This window comes from Meriones unguiculatus, chromosome 3 (assembly GCF_030254825.1).
Source record: "Meriones unguiculatus strain TT.TT164.6M chromosome 3, Bangor_MerUng_6.1, whole genome shotgun sequence".
Lineage (NCBI taxonomy): Eukaryota > Metazoa > Chordata > Mammalia > Rodentia > Muridae > Meriones > Meriones unguiculatus.
This window is the reverse complement of record NC_083351.1, coordinates 73,515,296-73,533,072: the sequence shown is the minus strand read 5'-3', so window position 1 is coordinate 73,533,072 and position 17,777 is coordinate 73,515,296. Positions and strand designations below refer to the sequence as shown.

The window sequence follows — 17,777 nt, the reverse complement described above, 5'->3', positions numbered from 1 at the left end:
GTCTACTTTTCGTTCATTCTCTACATCTTTTCTTTTTCTTTCTGGCTGCCCCTCTATGTTCTCCCATGAGACTGAGTTGGGATCCAGGACCCAGACCTTCCACCTCAGGAGGTCACAGGACGCTGCCAGCTCCTCTTTTATACAGAACAGAGCCCACTCTTCTCAATTCTGTGTCGTTGGCGCTGCACCCTCCTTTTATTTACATGTTCAACACGTGTGTAGATGTACAGTTTACTGCATTAGAAAGAAGTTGTGTGTGCCATAGTGTGCAAAAGAACACACATTGTATATGAGCACTGGAGTATAATTTACCCTCGTGCCTTTAGAACCTGGCTCAGGGCTGGATCTGAGAGCATTGAATCAGGGTTGGCCCTTTGTTAGCTACGAAGAAGATAAAAGGTAATACCCTAGCATCTGCATCTGTACTGAGCTTTTGTTTCTTGGCATCGAGCGGCCCGCACGCATTCATACCTTTGAGCCTTATAGTCTGCTGCAAGCAATTTCTTTCATCTTTATGGCTGTTTACCACTACCAAATGTATCTTGTTCTTTTTAGTATGTTGTGATGAGGTTCACAAAGTGTCAGAACCCGAACAATAGATCCCCATGGTGGCGTCAGGATCTGGGGTCACTGGAGGAGAAACAGCAATCCTTCCTCATTATCCTGGATAAAGAAATTGAATATCCTTGTGTACATCAAAGTTTCTACGCAGGCTAGCTTGCTTCAGCCTAAGAGCAACATTTCAAATGATGTTTAGAAATCTGATCCTGAGGCACCTGTGGCCAGACAGGCAGGCTTTTCCTGTCAGCCTGCTTCTCTCTTTTGTGGGATACCCCCTGCTTAGAAAGGAGAAAAGCATAGCTTAGCATATGCCAGGCCAAGAGGCAGAGGAACTCTTGGCATCCTTGGGAGTTCATCTGGGTTCTCCAGTAGGTTAATCCGATTTCTGAATTTTTGCGTTTGCATATTTTTATTTTTAACACACAGTATTGTGTATTCGTGATGCAGGGGAAACCTTGGCTCATTCTTATGGCATGCCTACTTTCTAAGAAGGAATGTGATGTGATGAAGGAGCATACTCAGCCTACCCAGGCTTGTAAAGCATGAGAGCCCTGTGGATACAGAGATGCTACATGAAGCTGGGGCCCTAGGAGGGGCTTTAGGCGAGGGAGTTCAAATGTAATCTCCCTTAGCAACAGTGGCTGGCAGAGGAGAGGGGGAGGGAGAAGCAGCTCATAGGGTCTTTGTGCAGGTAGAACCTAGGTAATAATCTCCCCTTAGAAGCTCATTCCAACTGGAGGTGCTAGCCCAGCACCTATGGGGTGCTCTCAGTCCTGGTAATGTGCCCTGAGGAAAGGTTTTTGGGGTAGAAGGCACCTTGTACCCTCATTTCTTTTTCCTGTGACTACTCACTTGTCTAATGGTGGATGTAGCATTTCTGAGTGAGGAATGCCTGGCCTCCTGCCTGCAGACCTCGCCAGGCACATTCCTCCAGAAACAAAGGGGCCTTTTCTCCAAGAATTCCACGACAGCTCTCAGGTTGGCCGTTTCCTAAAAGATTGTTTAAAAAAAAAAAAACACAAAAAATTGCACAGTACTAACACCATTTGCATATCAACCTGTGTAAACTATCTAAAAAGAATCCGGAGGGACTGGGGATGTAGCTCTGTATCACCAGAGAGTGCTTGCATAGCATGTGAGCAGCCCTTGATTCCATCCCCAGTACTATAAAACCAGGCATGGTGGAGCACTCCTTTAGTCTCAGCATTACAGAGTGGGAGCAAGAGGACCAAAAGGTTCAGGTCATCCTTGGCTATCCAGAGTCCAAGGTCAGCCTGGGAAACACGAGAACCCCAGGTCATCCTTTTGTAGTGTCTCAAGCACATGGCTGTCCAGTTTTGTGCCAGGACCATGAAGTGTTACTCTGTATTCACCTTCTCTCCCTTTCCATACATAAAGAGGACTATTGCATGCCCTATTCTGTACCAGGCAACCCTCTCCTCACTACGTCAAGTCTTAAGGAACTTTCTAGGTCAGCACAGAGAGTGCCTACTCTCTGCACCTACCCCAAGCTCCCTGTGTGGAGACACACGTGTGCATAGCTGACCCTGGAGTGTTGAGTTATTCTTCTGTGGTGGATGAAATGAGCTTGCTTTTCCTCAGCCTCTGTGGATCAACTGCATTTACCACCAACACCACCCAGTAGTCACAGCAGCGATTCTGAGGGCAGCCTGAGCCCTAACCCACGCCTGCATCCCTTCAGCCTGTCTCAGGCCACCAGCCCTGCCAGAGCCGTGCCCCGGGGCCCCTCTGCCTTGTCCACATCTCCTCTCCTCACCGCTCCACATGTAAGTATCTGGGTGCCCCCCCCCGGGGAGCTGGGAATCCTTTCAGTATGATTTTTCATCTTTTCTTATGAAATCTTTGTTTAATGGTTAGAAGTCTATGTCCATGCTTCTGTTGCTGTAACAAAATACCCAGGACTGAGTAAGTTAGGGAGGAAAGATGTTTCTTCTGGTGCACAGTCCCGAATGTGGTGAGGTCCAAGAAGATGGTGCCTGCATCTACTTAGCCTCTGGAGAGGAGGGTCCATGCATGGAAGAAAAACAAAGAAGAAGCAGGGAGTGGGAGGGGCACAAATGCAAAGGAGACAGGGAGGCAGTGGTATAGTACATCCCTATGGTAACTACCCCAAGTCATTCCTGCAAAAAGACATCCATGTGTATTCTTCACGCCTACGCTTCTCAAGGGTACCACATAGGACCAAGCCTCCAGGTGGGGGACACACTGGATTGGAGCCACAGGATCAAAGCAGGGTAGTAAGAACCCTAAAGAACATGTTTATAAAGACCTGCCTATAAATCTCAGGAATTCTCTTTTCATATGCAGGACCACTCTTTATCCGTTTGTTTGTTTATTTTCTAGGGCTAGAAGCCCAAGGCATAACATTTCTGTTCTTTCCCCCTCAAAGTTATTCCATAAACATTTGCCATGAATGCAGATGATCCTTCCTTAGTGTGTATTGGGGAATGCTTTTCATCTTTTAGATAAGCATTCTTGGCTAAAATGTTGAAAAGAAAAATCTCTCTGCGATTAAGTCCTTTAAGGTCAAAAGCTCAAAAACATAGTTTAATCTTTGTGTGTGCTGGGAGGGTTGAGGAGCCTTAATTCAGGGTTCCGGGACAGTATCACAGGTCATCATTCATCCTGCACACACATAAAAAGGAGGGGTAGAGAATTCACATTTTACTGTTCTAAAGAGGGAATCTGATTTCTATGAAATCTTAAGAATTAGAAGCAGATTTCTAAGCTTACACTATGATAAATAAAATTTAAACATAATATTTTATTCTTTGAGAATTTTATGCACGTAATGTCTATGACTAACAAACATAAAGGAAGTATTTTAAGAATGCATAGGAACAGCCTATGGGCATAATTTTGAAACTTTTGAGGTTCACTGGTCCCCGTAAGTTTTAGGTCTTAACAATGTCACCATTACTGAGAACAAAGGAATTCGCTTTCTCTTCTTGCCTTTTCTATTTGAACCTGGCTTTCACTGTTCAGATTGTTGGAATTGTTTTCACCTTCTGTGTCTACACCGTCTTACGTTTTTCACGCTTGTGGGGTAGTTCCCCGCTCCGCTGCCCCCACCAGCAGCCAGGCAGTGTTTCCTCGCTGTCTATGTGCCCAGATACCTTTCTTGTATTAAGCGGTTCCCCTTGCTGTCTCTGCGTCACGAGCGCACCTGCTCTGGGCGGAGGTGTCCCCAGTTATCTCCCGAGTGCAGCATTGCCCTTTGCTCAGAACACACTCCTCATCCTTAGGTTGAGTCATCCCTTCTCGTGAGAGCAGCATTCGAGTCTTGTCTCCTACTCTAAGCCTTCCCTCATCCCCTACACTCACAAGGGTCCCCTTTCTCTGTAAGGCAGATGCTCCTTCAGTCAACACCACAGCTCAACTCTCAAGATTTCCCGGGCGTCACTTCCGTCTTCCCATCTTGATCCTAAGACAATTTGGAGATGGGGTTGTTTTCAGTCCTCTGAGGCAGGGAGCATGAATATTAGGCACTAGTGAGTCAGCTTGTGTGACTAATAGAAACACGTCATTGTGTTCTGGGCTAAATGACGGGCTGTGGTTCTCATCTTCATTGTGGGGATGGTAGGACTCTCAGAAGCCTGAACTTCCATGGAAAATGCCTGCTGTTGTATCTCTGAGACTTCAGGCCCCTTGGCTATAAGTGGAGGGGAAGAGGAATTGTGGTGTGGAGAGAACTGGCCATAAACAATGAAAGTCTTGAATGAAGGGCTGACTAGGAAGCTCAGCATTAAGAGCACTGGCTGCTCTTCCAGAGGCCTTGTGTTAAATTCCAGTACCCGCAAGGCAGCCCACAAATGCCTGTAACTCCTTTTCCAGGGATCCATGACACTGTCATATAGACATACATGCAACACCAAGGAACATAAAATAAAAATAAATAATAAAAAAATACTTTAAAAGGAAAGAAAGGAAGGAAGGAAGGAAGGAAGGAAGGAAGGAAGGAAGGAAGGAAGGAAGGAAGGAAAAGTCTTGAATTAAGCTGAACTCTAAGGGGATTTTGCACTACCCCTAAGCCTCCAGGGATGTGGAGTGTAAAACAGTTACTTTGTGTGTGCTAGATAGTGAGGTATGTCCTGGGAAATGGTGGCTGGAGGCCTCCCTGGCCTTCCTTTGATTTAGAATTCTTGTCTTCAAAACAGCCACGTGGGATGTTGGGAGGTGATATAGTAGGCCAGAACACTTGCCTTGCAAGCGTGAAGACTTGAGTTTGAATCGCAAGCACCCACATACAACAAGCCATGCATGCCTGTCTGTGTCTGACACCAGCTATGGGGCATTGGGACAGGTAGCTCCTGAGAGCACACTGGCCTGCCAACCTAGGTGAAAACAGCAAGCTTCTGGTTCAGGGGAGACCCTGCCTCACTACAATAAGCAGAGAGACATAGATGAAGATGTCTGATGTCCTGTTCTAGTCTCCATATCTGCATGTACAGGCACACGTACATACACTCTACATGCATGTACCACGCATGCATGTGCACACAGCACATGCCACACATGTAAGTAAATAGACAAACTGCCCACGTGGGTGCATCTTCTTTGTCTTTGCTTTTACTTCAAAGCTTATGTGCCTAACCCAGAGGGAAAGAGGTCCCTTTCTGTGGGCTGTGAGATTCTGTGGCTGGTTCTCCACGCTCTATGCTGAGGTCTTTCCTCTCTGACCTTTTGGTGCTCCCTGGTCTGCACAGAAGCTGCAGGGATCTGGCCCACTGGTCCTGACAGAGGAAGAGAAGAGGACCTTGATTGCTGAGGGCTACCCTATTCCAACCAAACTTCCTCTGACCAAGTCTGAGGAGAAGGCCCTGAAGAAAATCCGGAGAAAAATCAAGAATAAGGTGAGCTGTTCCACTAGCATTTCTGTGACAAAGAGGAGAACTGAGCCCTCAAGCTCCCACCCCCAGTGTCCATAGAGGGATTTCCTGTAGTCAGCTCGGGAGTATAGACACTATCTGCCAATCTTTCCGAGCTCTTTGCACCCACCAGGGTATGAACTCGAACCAGTATGTACACTCCTTGTTGCATTATAGCCTGTTCAGGGGCAGGAGAAGATACAAGAATCTCCCTTCACCGTTCTTTTTTAATCTCAGCCTTTTGATTTTTATGATATATATATTTAATATTTTCTTCTTCTATGTGTAATTTATTAACAATATAAGTTTTATGCTGAGTCACTTAAAAGCTTATTTTCCCTTTTCTTTCTTTTTTTTTTTGTGTGTGTTTTGATTTTTTTTTTTTTTTTGAGACAGGGTTTCTCTGTGTAGCCCTGGCTGTCCTAGAACTCACTCTGTAGACCAGGCTGGCCTTGAACTCATAGAGATCTGGCTGCTTCTGAGTCCCAAGTGCTGGGATTAAAGGCACATGCCACTACTGCCCAGCAAAAGTTTGTTTTCTGTGTTAGTGGTCTGTGATAAAAGCAAACTCCAGTAGTCACCTAGCCCCTGGGCTCATCTGTTGCCTACAGGGCTATGACCCCAGCAAAAGGAGCAGGGGAAGCAGGCAGAATGAGCAGAAGGCAAGAAGAAGGGCCGGAGCCGCACCTCTTCACCCTCAAGCAGAGCCAGCAGACAGTTTATACATATCTAGGCCCAGCTGGCTGGTTTTATATTTATTTGAGCCAGCTGAGGGCCAGGGAGCTGACATCACTTTTCTAAACTATTTCAGTCATCAGTCTGTGTGACCCAGAAGTTTGTTGGTGTGTTGGCAGGATCTGTCTGGGCCCGAGACAGAGTTGGCAATAGGTAGAGGGGTGCCCATTTTGAATAAAGGGGAGTCTGCCACGTAAGTGAAGCCAGCCTTGCTGATCCTCATGCAGGTGGCCCCCTAGTTTCCATTCACTCCTGTTTTACTTACAAAAATGGAAATTCACTCCCCTCCTCTCCTCATTTCACAGATTTCTGCTCAGGAGAGCAGGAGAAAGAAGAAAGAATACATGGACAGCCTGGAGAAAAAGTAAGCCTGCTCACTGACTGGCTGTGTTTATTAGGTAACACTCATCTGGCAGTTTGGCGTCGTGATCCAGTACATCAGCAATGTTTGCCTGCCCCCTAGTGGATATTCGGAAGGAACGGCCTATAACTGTGTTGTGTCAATCACTGCTTTTTGACCATGATCTTGAATGCTTCCAGGTTCTTTGAGCAAGCCTTAGAGTTTGAAATTCTCTGAACTCCCCAGAGGAAATGCTCAGCTTCAGTGTACAGGAGCAGTGTTGTTTAACCAGTTCCTATTGGCCTCAGTGATACAAATAAGACTGTGCTATTTCCTGTACTCTGCAATGCATGCTGTGGACAGAGAGAATTTTTGCAAAAAACACATGAAAGCACCCGTTGTTCCTTTGAAAGCCCTGGAGTGCCCGAGGGCTCAGAGAAAAGTGTGAATGGAGTACCATCTCTACCAGCCTTAGAAAGTAGTTCTCCATCTGACCAGTTCTTGTGATTTTGAGATAGGAAGGAGGCCCTAAAACACCCACCAGTTAGACATTCTCATTTGTGCATGTGAGGTAAGACACTGGCTGGCTTACAACTAGTTCTAGAAGTTTCTATAGCAAGTAGTTTTCTATGACCTGGCTTAGGTGTAGGTGATGTGGCATTGAAGGCCCCCCTTCTGTTTTATTGTGTCCTACAGGTATCCATAATCAAGATTATTTCTATGGATCTCTCCTCTCTGCCTCTCTGGGCATGTGGGCTCCAGCACTTCACTGCCCTGGGTTCTGGTTCCGCTTGCCTTTCACCCAAGCTCCAGGCTTTGTGTCAGAGCTGGCCAGGAGTGCAGTTCACTGGTGGCTCTACATCCTGTCATCTAGTGATGGATGGGAGCCACAGGAAGAGGCAGGGAAACAGACTGAAATGCCTGTCGGGGTTATGCGTATCTAGCCCCAGCTCCTTCCTGAGGAGAGCCCTGACCTGCCACGTTGTCCCTTTGGACTCTTAGTCTCTTCTCCATTCAGACTGCCGCAGCTCTTCCTAACTGACCCTAGTCCTTTCCCTGTGACACCAAAAGTCCCTGGCTGAGCAGTAGCCCCATGGAGAGTGGCTGAGTGTCTTCCTGCTCTCTCCACAGAGTAGAGTCTTGTTCAACTGAGAACTTGGAGCTTCGGAAGAAGGTAGAGGTGCTGGAGAACACCAACAGGTGAGTGTGGCCAGAGGAAGTAGTCATGGTCCAGTGGGAGGGGTCATAGTCCAGGACCAGAGTGGGAGGGATGGGGATTCTACCAAGAGTGGGTCTGGGCCAGAATCCCTAAGTAGCAGGGCACCACCTGCCAGTGCCTGCTCCCTGGGCTCCCCCACACCATGCACAGGGGAAGGGTGATCATAACAAGGACTGTTAGAAAGAAGTTTAAAAGGAGTGGGCTGGGGGTGTGACACAGTCGTCAGAAGTGTTTGCCTAACATGTACAAAACCCTAGGTTCAGTGCACAGAACCACACAACACAGATTAAAAACAAACAAAAAACAAACAACAACAACAAAAAATGTTAAAGGGGGGTTTGGAGCAGAATAAAGTCCCTAAGTCAGATTCTCCTGAAAACAGCACTCAGTTTCACAGGTGTACAAAGGGTCACTGGGATTTAGTGTCCATTAATTTTAGCAAGGATTGTGTTTATTAGTTTAAAGAGAGAGCCGTGTTTTTTTTGTAAGCTCGTTTTTGTTTTTTGTTTTGTTTTGTTTTTTGTTTTTTAAATTTGTGGCTTACATTTCAGCCCCACTTTGAAAACTTATCTGTAGCTGAACTGATTAATTTTTGTGACATTTTCTGTGTCAGTTACTGTTTTGGGCACATTGTAGATACTAACTCACTCATTTTCATGGGAGGTTGTGGAGAGTATCCCTATCATAGAGACAAGGTCTGGGTCTCAGAGAGGTTAGGGAATTTGCCCAGGATCACTGAGCTATGTAGTCCTGTGAATTACAATATAGAAGGGTCCTGTTGGGTTTAACCTTGGTTCTTATGCAAGGGGTCAGGATGGGGTGAGACACTTCACATTTGATTCAGGATGTGTATTCATGGACACGCACGGTGCTCACTATGCTCTGAAAGTGTCACTTAGTAGTCGGAGAATACCGTCACTGTTAGTGATACTATACGTCCAATAAATTAAGCAGAGAAAATTTTATTGGAAGCTAAGAAAATATGAATTAGTTGCTGTGGGGTTCAGTGTTAATGCTTAATCACAAAATTTCATAGGCTAAGGGGTCTAGCTAAATCTCTTCACATGCTTTCAACAGTGACTTTGCATTTGAAATCTGTGTCCTGTATATATGTGGTTTGTGGTAGCATCAGGCTGAGCAGTTGAACTGCTGTCAGTGGGAAGCAGCTAGGTTCCCCCTTGGTAATCTAGAAAGGCCCTTACCTGACAGCTCTGTGCTCACACTGCAAGGCAGGATCATCCCAGTGGCATCATCCTCCTGTGCCATTCCGCCTGACCTGATGGACTGAACTGCCTCCCAGTGTAGGACTCTGGTTTTGCTGCTCACCTTTGCCCAGCCCCACTCTTGTTCTGAGTCCCTGTCTCCAGCTGGCCACCTTCTCACCAGCAGAGGTGACTCCAGCCACTTCTTTAGCATTCTGTCTCCTGCTCTTCACTTGCTGCCATGGCCCTGAGCTGGGGAGGGGCAGAAAGAAACCCGTCAACATTACTCTTTCAGTCTGTGTCCTGTCTGTCCCGGCTCTGCTGTAAGGCCTCCTGTTGGCCACACGGGTGCAGCAAAGCCTCAGCGGGTCTGTGCTGGGACTAAGAAGGACCCTGTTGAGCCTCACAGAACACCTGACCTGGTCTGGGAAGAGGTCCCCTTGCTTCTCCACCTGGCTGCACTTTGCTTTGTTTGTTTCTTCCTTGATTATCATGAACATTTAAAACTTTGTCCCTGTTTCCACCCCCAAGTGCTAGGATTACAGGTGTTCATGCCCTTACCAGACTTGAACATTTTTAAAATTTTTGCTTGTTGGCTTAAGTCAGGTAAACACATAACCTGATTTCAAATACAGGTTGAAACTGGCCCAGGCATCCATCGCATGTCTTCTTATCTTTAACATGCGGATTCTCTTCCATGTCTCTGTTTGCCTACTACAGAGCCCCAGCCATCTCATGGCTTCCACAAACCGAGCATGCCTGTGGTACTCTTTAGACAGTCCTGTGTTTACTGTGGAATGCTTTGCTTTCTTTTTGAGTTTTTGTATACATTCCTCCTAGGGTCCTCTCCTCCTCCTGGGGAGGCATGTAAACACTCATTATTTGGTTATCAGCAGTTTCTAATAATTACCTAGATAGATCAATACACAAGGGGTTTAGAAACAGCCTTATGGGCTCCAATCATTTCTTCAGTTATTAGCAGGGTATTTTTATTAAATAATGTTGTGAGGGATTCACAAAAGTATTTGTATGTGACTGGGGAAGGAATGGAGGCCAGAAATTGGAATCTTTATGTTTGTCTATTGATCTCCATATTGTGTTTTGAAACACAATATGATCCTGATTTTGAAATACAAACTGATCTTGAAACTTGACATTTCTGTAGACTGGCTTTCCAGAGAGCCTTCAGGATCTGCCTGTCTCCATTCTCCATCACTCTCCACCCTCAGTACTAGGGTAACTAGAGCACATTGTCACACACTGGCTTTTAAAGGAGTTCCAGTTATCTTCATGCCTACATAGAAAGCACTTGGCCCACTGGGTTAGAACCATATGGTGATGTATGTCTGCAATCCCATTGGAAACAGATGTGTCCCAAGGCTCACTGGCTGCTCTGCCTAGCGTAATTGGTGAGTGTCAGGCCAATGAAAGAGCTTGTCTCAAGAAGCAATGGGGACATCTCCTGAGGATGATACCCTCTGGCACGAACACACACACACACACACACACACACACACACACACACCTTTTACCTGTCTACCTACACATACACCCACACTCATACACACAAACACACACATACATATACACAGTCAAGTTCAATATATATTTATACAAAATACATACTTAAACTTCAAAATTCTTTGATTTGGATTTATCACTGCTGGGATAATTCTATCTGGGACAATTCATGTGTCTGAGTTTACATTCTTTTTTTTATTCTTTTTTTTTCTTTTTTTTCACCTTTACCCACTTTGTGTTTGCATTCTTTATTAAAATCTTTTCATTGAACAACATACACTTGACTCATTCTCCATAGATATGTTTCTATTGAATCTTCATCTGAAACTGTTTCATAACTCTACCTCACGACATTGGTGTTTGACAGCGACTGTCAGTGAATGTGGTCAGGACTATTGGCGCTGGCTAAAACAGAGAAAGGGTTTTGCTTTTGTTATATCTTTAATTTTATCTGGGTGTAACTGACAGACAAAGCTGAATGTTTTTGATTGTCATCATTTACGATATGTGTACTCTGTGAAATGATTAACATAGTTGAGTAAATTACGTGGTTGCCTAAAAAAGAGAGGTGTGGTTACCTCTCTTTTTCTCTCATGCAAATGCTTCAGATCAAAATAAGAATTAACAGAAGTCTTACTGCCCTGTCAATAATTGTACTGAGCTGATGTACATCATCAGCTCATAGAATCTTTTCACCTCAAAGCCTTTAATGAACATCTCTCTCCCTCCCCAGCCCTCTAGCCCTTTGAACCAATTTTTCCTTCTTGTTTCTGAGTTGGACTTTTTATAAGTCATTCTGTGTATAAGCAATGTCGCAGTATCTTCCTGTCTCCATCTAGATTCTTTCACTTCTGCAACAGCGAACCCCTCTGGTTGACCCTAGTTTGCTTGACTGCCAAGAGCCTCCATCGGGCCCCCTCCTGAGCCTCTGTGTGTTCATCATAGCCAGGACCCATATTTCATGTATTTTGGCTTAAGAGGCAAATACATAAAAGCGCTGTTCTTGCATGGTCTCTGGTGGGGCCTGCCTTCCCACCACTTCCATTCTGCCCTCCCTTTCCTGTTTCTCGCAAGGGCCTTCCCTTGCTTGGAAGACCACAGTAACCAAAACGGCTATGGCATAAACACTGATGACCCTGTGTCCCAGTGCCAGGTGGCAGGGGAGTCTTTTGGACCCCTCGTCCTGTCACATGATGTTTGAACTGAGCACAGGTTTGGACTGAGTGAACACACAGCTGTGTTTGTGCAACTGTTGATGCTTCTCCATTGCTGTCCTTTGGAGGCAGCTGGACAGAAGCAGTAACAGATGACAAGTGTGGCTGGGAACCCAGATTGCAGGCATGGGTGGGAGGTGCAGGGTGCCATCATCTCACACGACATGATGTGGTGAGTGAACATCTTCTGCCTAAGGAGCAAGGTAAAAAGTTCCAATCTGCACTCTTGTAGCTATAGGATCCTAACATGTTATTGATTTCTAAAGGAAAGGACCCCATTTTCTGAGCTCAGGGCATTGGATGGGGGCCAGCCAGCTGGGGGTAGGGAGGGGCTGTCCCTATTACCTCTCTCTCCAGAGCTGACACATGGTATGAATGCACCTTCCTGACGCCTTTCCTAAGATGATCCACTAATTGCATGCCATCAAGGAAATGAAGATAGAAGTGAGATGGCGTCCTTGGGGACCCTTTCTCCTGAGCTCAGTCAGCAAGTGTGTTCGCACTTAGCAGTGGGTTGGGGCTGTAGGAGACGCCTCTGTGGCTCTGAGCTCATCACTGACCTCGCGGGAAGGCCCACCCTTGCCTCACTCCTGAGACATCCTGTTCTTTTACCCCATGGCCACTTTGCCTAAGTGATACACGTATCCCACCCAGCCCATTACAGGAAGCTGTTCGTGGCTCAGTTTGTGCTCTTCATCACTTGCTTTGTTCGGCCTCTAAAAGGCTGTGGCTGCAGTCCCTCCCTTCCTGCCTTGATTCTTTAGACTCTTAGGAATTTGGTCTTAAAATGCATCTTAGAGAACTTGTTGTTTCCCTGCTAAGTCACCATAAGGTCCAGTGAGATTAAAGTTGTAAAACAGTTCCGAGTAGAAAAGGGACTGGAACCCAGTCACTTGACTTTCACCCTGACGTCTGTCTGTGCCTCCCTCATGCTGTGCTGCCCTCTCCTCCACACAGCATGGGGCAACTTTACAGCTGCCAGGAGGGCCTCTGCTTTAGAGGGTCCTGCTTTTCTCTTCTCTGACCACACCTTCTCCATGGGATGCATCTCCCCAGAACTGGTACTCTGTGCTGGTACCCAGGATCTTAGAAGTTTCTGTCTGAGTGCTCTTAACCCCCTAAGGCCAATGGGGTACCAAAGATAATTTTTTGTGAAGGTTGTGTGTGTGGTTGGAGCTGAGACAGAGGTAGGGGATAGGATGGGGGCAAGGGGTGAGGGGAGAGAGATTGAGGGTACTTCTTCATAGTGTCCAGCCTGAGATTTAATTTGAGCTTACTATAGAAGATCTGAGGATTTTGTTATTCCCAGCAAAGCAGGCAAGTGTGACCACTGACACATCTATATTAGTTCTCTTTGCTACCACATTCCAGAAAAGAACCAAGAGGGCATTGCCCTCCTACTGGCAAGGACAAAGAAGGCCATAGGCTTGGGGACTCCCTGCTTCTTTAGCAAGTTGTAAATAAGCCCCTTTTCTGCCCAGTGGTAGATATTACTTCACCCCTTTAGGTTGTCAACTTCATTAATCAGCCCTGAGAGCACGCCCATGTGAAAGGGCAGATGGGCATTTCACTCCTGGCGTGCCCAGAGAACGGCACCTGCTCCCTTCTTGGCGTAGCCACTTTCTTTGGCTATGACAAAATATCTGACAAAAACATTTTGAGAAAGGAGGTTTTATTTTAGCTCATGGTCTGAGACAATACAGTCTAACATGAAGAACAAGATGGCGGTGGGAGGGTGAGGTGGGTGGTCACACCTTGCCTGGTGGCACTCTGCTGTCTTCTCTTCTCATTCAGTCTTGGACTGCAGCTTATGGGCTGGTAGTGCCCACGTTCAGGTGGATATCCTCACCTTAATCCTCTCTGGAAAGACTTCCCAGCACCCCTAGAGGTGTGTCTCCTAATCGATTTTAGTCAAGTTGACATTGAAGGTTGACTGTCATACTTCTGATGTCTCTTCAGGATACTGGAGAGTACTGTCCTGTACCTCGGTGGGTACAGTCAGGGACGGAAGGAAAAGGGAGTCAGGCTCAGGTTCAGGATGTTGGAGTGATGACATCTAGGAGTTCAAGAATTCAGAAGTCAAACATGGTATAGAGAAAACTGCAGGCATTGGTACTGCCTTATAGACAGCTAACCCAGCTTAGAGTGTGAGAAAAAGCCATAAGGTTTATAGGATGCACAGGACGTTTGCTCAGGCCACAGGAGTTGGTGATATGTATTTGATCAGCAGTGAGAATCACCCAGTTTCAATCTTTGACCTTTCTTTTAGTGAGTCCTCTCTTAACTCTACTTTTCTTGGTCTTTAAACCCTGTGTAAGAATTCCTAACACAAGCAAGGCATGGTGGTGCATGCCTTTAATCCTAGTACTTGGGAGACAGAGTCAGGTGGATCTCTGAGTTTGAGGTCAGGGTGATGTACACAGCAAGTTTCAGGACAGCTAGAGCTATACAGAGAAACCCTGACTTGAAAAACAAAACAGAAAAAGAATTTCTATCACAGGTCTTTTCAGTAAAGTCTACTGGGCCTTGCCTGTGTCCTGGCTGTCCTGGGGTGTTGGCTGAGCCTACAAAGGTGAGTTAGTTTGCACTGTCTATGACATTCTTCCATACACACTAGCATGTCTCCTGGGTGTAAGCTCCTCTCATCTATTTTGGACCAGTTACCAGCTGAGCCTACCCTCTGCCATATACAGAGAAGCCACTGAAGACAGAGAAATTACTCAAGTAACATTTCTCTAGACTTTTATCTTGTTTTAATTCACTTCTCATTTCTCTAGTATCTACACCCACTGTTGTATGCAGTGTGCTTTCTTTCATATGGAAATATCTCAAACTTCAAAGAGGTGTTGAGAGCTCTACCATAGAGCTCCCAGAGAGATCAAACAGGCATTTTAGTGTACCTTAGTAGTGAGTTTAGAAACCTCACAGACCTGGTAAATATTTGAAAATTCTCTTTTGTGTGTTCCTAGGGCATTAAGTAATATAGTAATTCAGAAATGCCCTCTAGTACCTATAAAATAAATGCCCTATAATATAGAAATCCCTCAGAAATATGGCTGGAGAGATGACTCAGGAATTAAGAGCACTGGCTGCTCTTCCAGAGGACACAGGTTCAATTCCTAGCACCCACATGATGTGTCGCAACTGTCTGTAACTCTGGTTTCAGAGGAGCCAGTGTTCTTTTCTGGCCTCTGTAGGCACTGTACATATGTAATACACAGACATATATAGAGGCAAAAAATATCCATACATATAAAATTAAAATAATTTTTAAAAAGTTTTATTTGTTTACTATGTATACAATGTTCTGCCTATAAGCCAGAAGAGGGCACGAGATCTCATTATAGATGGTTGTGAGCTGTCATGTGGTTGCTGGGAACTGAACTGAAGACCTTTGAAAGAGCAGCCAGTGCTCTTAACCTCTGAACCATCCCTCCAGTCCTAAAGTAATTTATTTTAAAAGAATTCACTCAGAGAGAAAAAGGAGAAAATGTTAACCTTCACCATCGCTTACTCTCTTATTAAGGCCAGAGCCCCACAAATGACTCTCAAAAAGCAAAAGAACATAAAGAGAGGGTATTACAGTCTAAGAGCAGTAGGTATAGTTGGCACCCTTTAGTGTTTAAGATACTGAGCTACTCCACGTTCCTTCTGAAGGACCTTGATGGAATTTCTAATTGTTGATATTGCATCCTGCCACCTTCACACCTGATAGGTAGGTGGTTTGGCCTTTGGACTTCTTCTCAGTGGCTCAGAACTTGCCACACACTAGCTCTGTATGACTGCACAGAGGTAGTGTGGGAAGGCTAACACATGGATGAATGTAGGTGGATTTTGCTTTAATGGGATATGGGTGCTTGTCTGAGACCCTGATTCATGGGGGGGGGGAGTCTGTGTGTGTGAGAGAGTGTGTACTAGTTAAGTTACACTGAGATCTTTTCTTTGTAAAATCTCTTCCTATTTTATATTATCTACAGCAGACATAATGCATAAGCATATATGGAAAATGTTATAGCTAACTAATGTGAATATATTATCTATCACTATTAGTCACTGTCAGGTATTCCCTGATACTGTATTTTCTGTTAGATTTCATTTCATTAAAATGGTAAAACAGTCACAACCCAACTGATCTCATGTCTTATTAAGAGTTTATGATTTAGCATCTGGAAACCATCACTCTTTGTACTCATAAGGATGTTTAAAAAAAAAGTTTTCATCATTTTCTGAAGGAGGCTGATTCACCCAGAGAGTAGCTTGCACATGTGTGTATATACAGACACACACACACACACACACACACACACATGCACAAGCCATTGAACTCAATTTCTAGTAAGGTATGCTATGGATTTAATGGGAGGTGTGTACACAGAGAGGGTATGGGGTGAATCTCTGACCCCATAACTGGTGTCCATCAGTGTGTCTTTTTTTCTGTTATTTCTGACTCCAGTGGGGAATGAATTTCCTTTATATTCAAAGGCTTACTTACACTTGGTGTATATCCTTCTTACTTTCTGTTTTCCCTTTTCATCTTGGAAATAAAGGATATAGATGAAAACAAAATTAAGCCAAATATAAAGATAACATACTGGGCCATTGATGTATTTTCCAGTTCCTGCAAGAATGTGTCATGTAATCTTGAATACTTTTGAATACTTCTCCCAGTTTTCTTTGATGGGCTATGTGGGATACAGGGCTTTATTTGGGGCAAGGCTGTCACTTTTTTGACTGTTCTTTTGCAAAGATATATATGAAGATAGCCAGTAAGTTTATTTTTACACTTTACAGTAGGACAAGAATCTACATTTTCAATTGAACTGGACACTCCAGTTTTACAAGTTGTAAAAAATCTGTTGGCCCAGAAAAAAAAAATGTATGTTAAGAGTGTTTTGTCCTCTAAATTAAGACCTTGATCCCAGAAGCCCAAGAATTCATTAAGCCGTAATTTGCCTTGCTCGGTAATGATTCCAAACACAATAATAATGGAGGTGTGTGTGGAACTTTGGAGGCACAGCTGTGTGTCTTAGAGCTGTTTTCATGGCTATGGTTTTAAAATAATAGTTCAGTTTCACCTGGCCCCTGCCTTTCTTACATCAGGTCCTTCAGGCTGCTTGACTGGCTTTGTCATCCAAGTTTTCAGTGCTGCAGCTGGTGACAGCTGTCCTAGTAGCATCAAAGACTGTCCTGCGTCACCTCAGAATAATCCGTCTTTCCTAGGCTTTCCTGAGGAAGAAATTTGCTTCTTTTTTAGAGATGCATTTGCTTTAGCAAACCAGATTCCCCAGGCAGAGGCAGTCGTCTTCTCTGGTTCTGTTAGCTGCTGTGGCTAAGGAAACTCGCTTTGCCAAGCTGCTGAAGTGCACAACTTAAAGATCTTGATTAGAGGTACAGAGTTGTCATGGTGAGGTCTTGAAGAGCCAGTCTTCTCATCCTGCCATTTATGCGCAGCTGAGAATCACTAAGCACCTGTCTACTTGGCATCTGACAGGGTAACAGGTCTCATCTTTTCTCTTTATCTAAATAAATCCTGGGCTTAGCCTCATGACCCCAAAAGCCGTGCAGGCTCCTCTGAGCCCTTCTGGCTGTCACTCGCGTTATCTTTAACACACCTATAGATGTTCTGCAAGGGTTTATTTTCCTGCATTGGGTGTGAGTGGTTTAAAGTTAGCATAAACAATGGGCTCATTGTGGCACTGTATATATATCTCACTGTACTTGCTTCTTATTTGCTTTCTTCAGCCACTATTCTCTGTTCACCTTCTGCTTTCCAGTCACCTCTATTCGTTACCCATTCTCCCCTTTCATGGTCTCCTTTCTGCTTTCGCCATACGCTTAATTCACATACATGCACATAAGCATGCATATACACCACATACATTTACATACATATACATGTGTACATGTGTACGTATATACATACACACATATATATACACATAAACCTATGTATATATACAGATACAGATAAGGTATACATATACAGATATACATATACATACACATGTACACATATATAGACATACATATCCATGTGTGTATACACACTTACAAATATACACACTTCTACACACATGTAACACAATGAATGCATAC

At 44.8% G+C, this 17,777-nt stretch overlaps 2 protein-coding genes across 4 annotated transcripts in view; one reads left to right on the top strand and one right to left on the bottom strand.

Moving 5' to 3' along the window:
* Akr1d1 (aldo-keto reductase family 1 member D1) overlaps nucleotides 1-17,777 on the bottom strand; it is a 287,500-nt gene that overhangs the window by 179,399 nt on the left and 90,324 nt on the right. The gene's annotated exons all lie outside the window — the stretch shown is intronic.
* The window catches only part of Creb3l2 (cAMP responsive element binding protein 3 like 2), a 129,085-nt gene that overhangs the window by 86,559 nt on the left and 24,749 nt on the right, over nucleotides 1-17,777 (top strand). For all 3 annotated transcript variants that reach the window (XM_060380186.1, XM_021638208.2, XM_021638207.2), the window contains exons 5-8: nucleotides 2,164-2,348; nucleotides 5,289-5,435; nucleotides 6,491-6,549; nucleotides 7,657-7,725. In XM_060380186.1, the coding sequence (XP_060236169.1) occupies nucleotides 2,164-2,348; nucleotides 5,289-5,435; nucleotides 6,491-6,549; nucleotides 7,657-7,725 (460 nt within the window). The remainder of the gene's footprint in view (nucleotides 1-2,163; nucleotides 2,349-5,288; nucleotides 5,436-6,490; nucleotides 6,550-7,656; nucleotides 7,726-17,777) is intronic.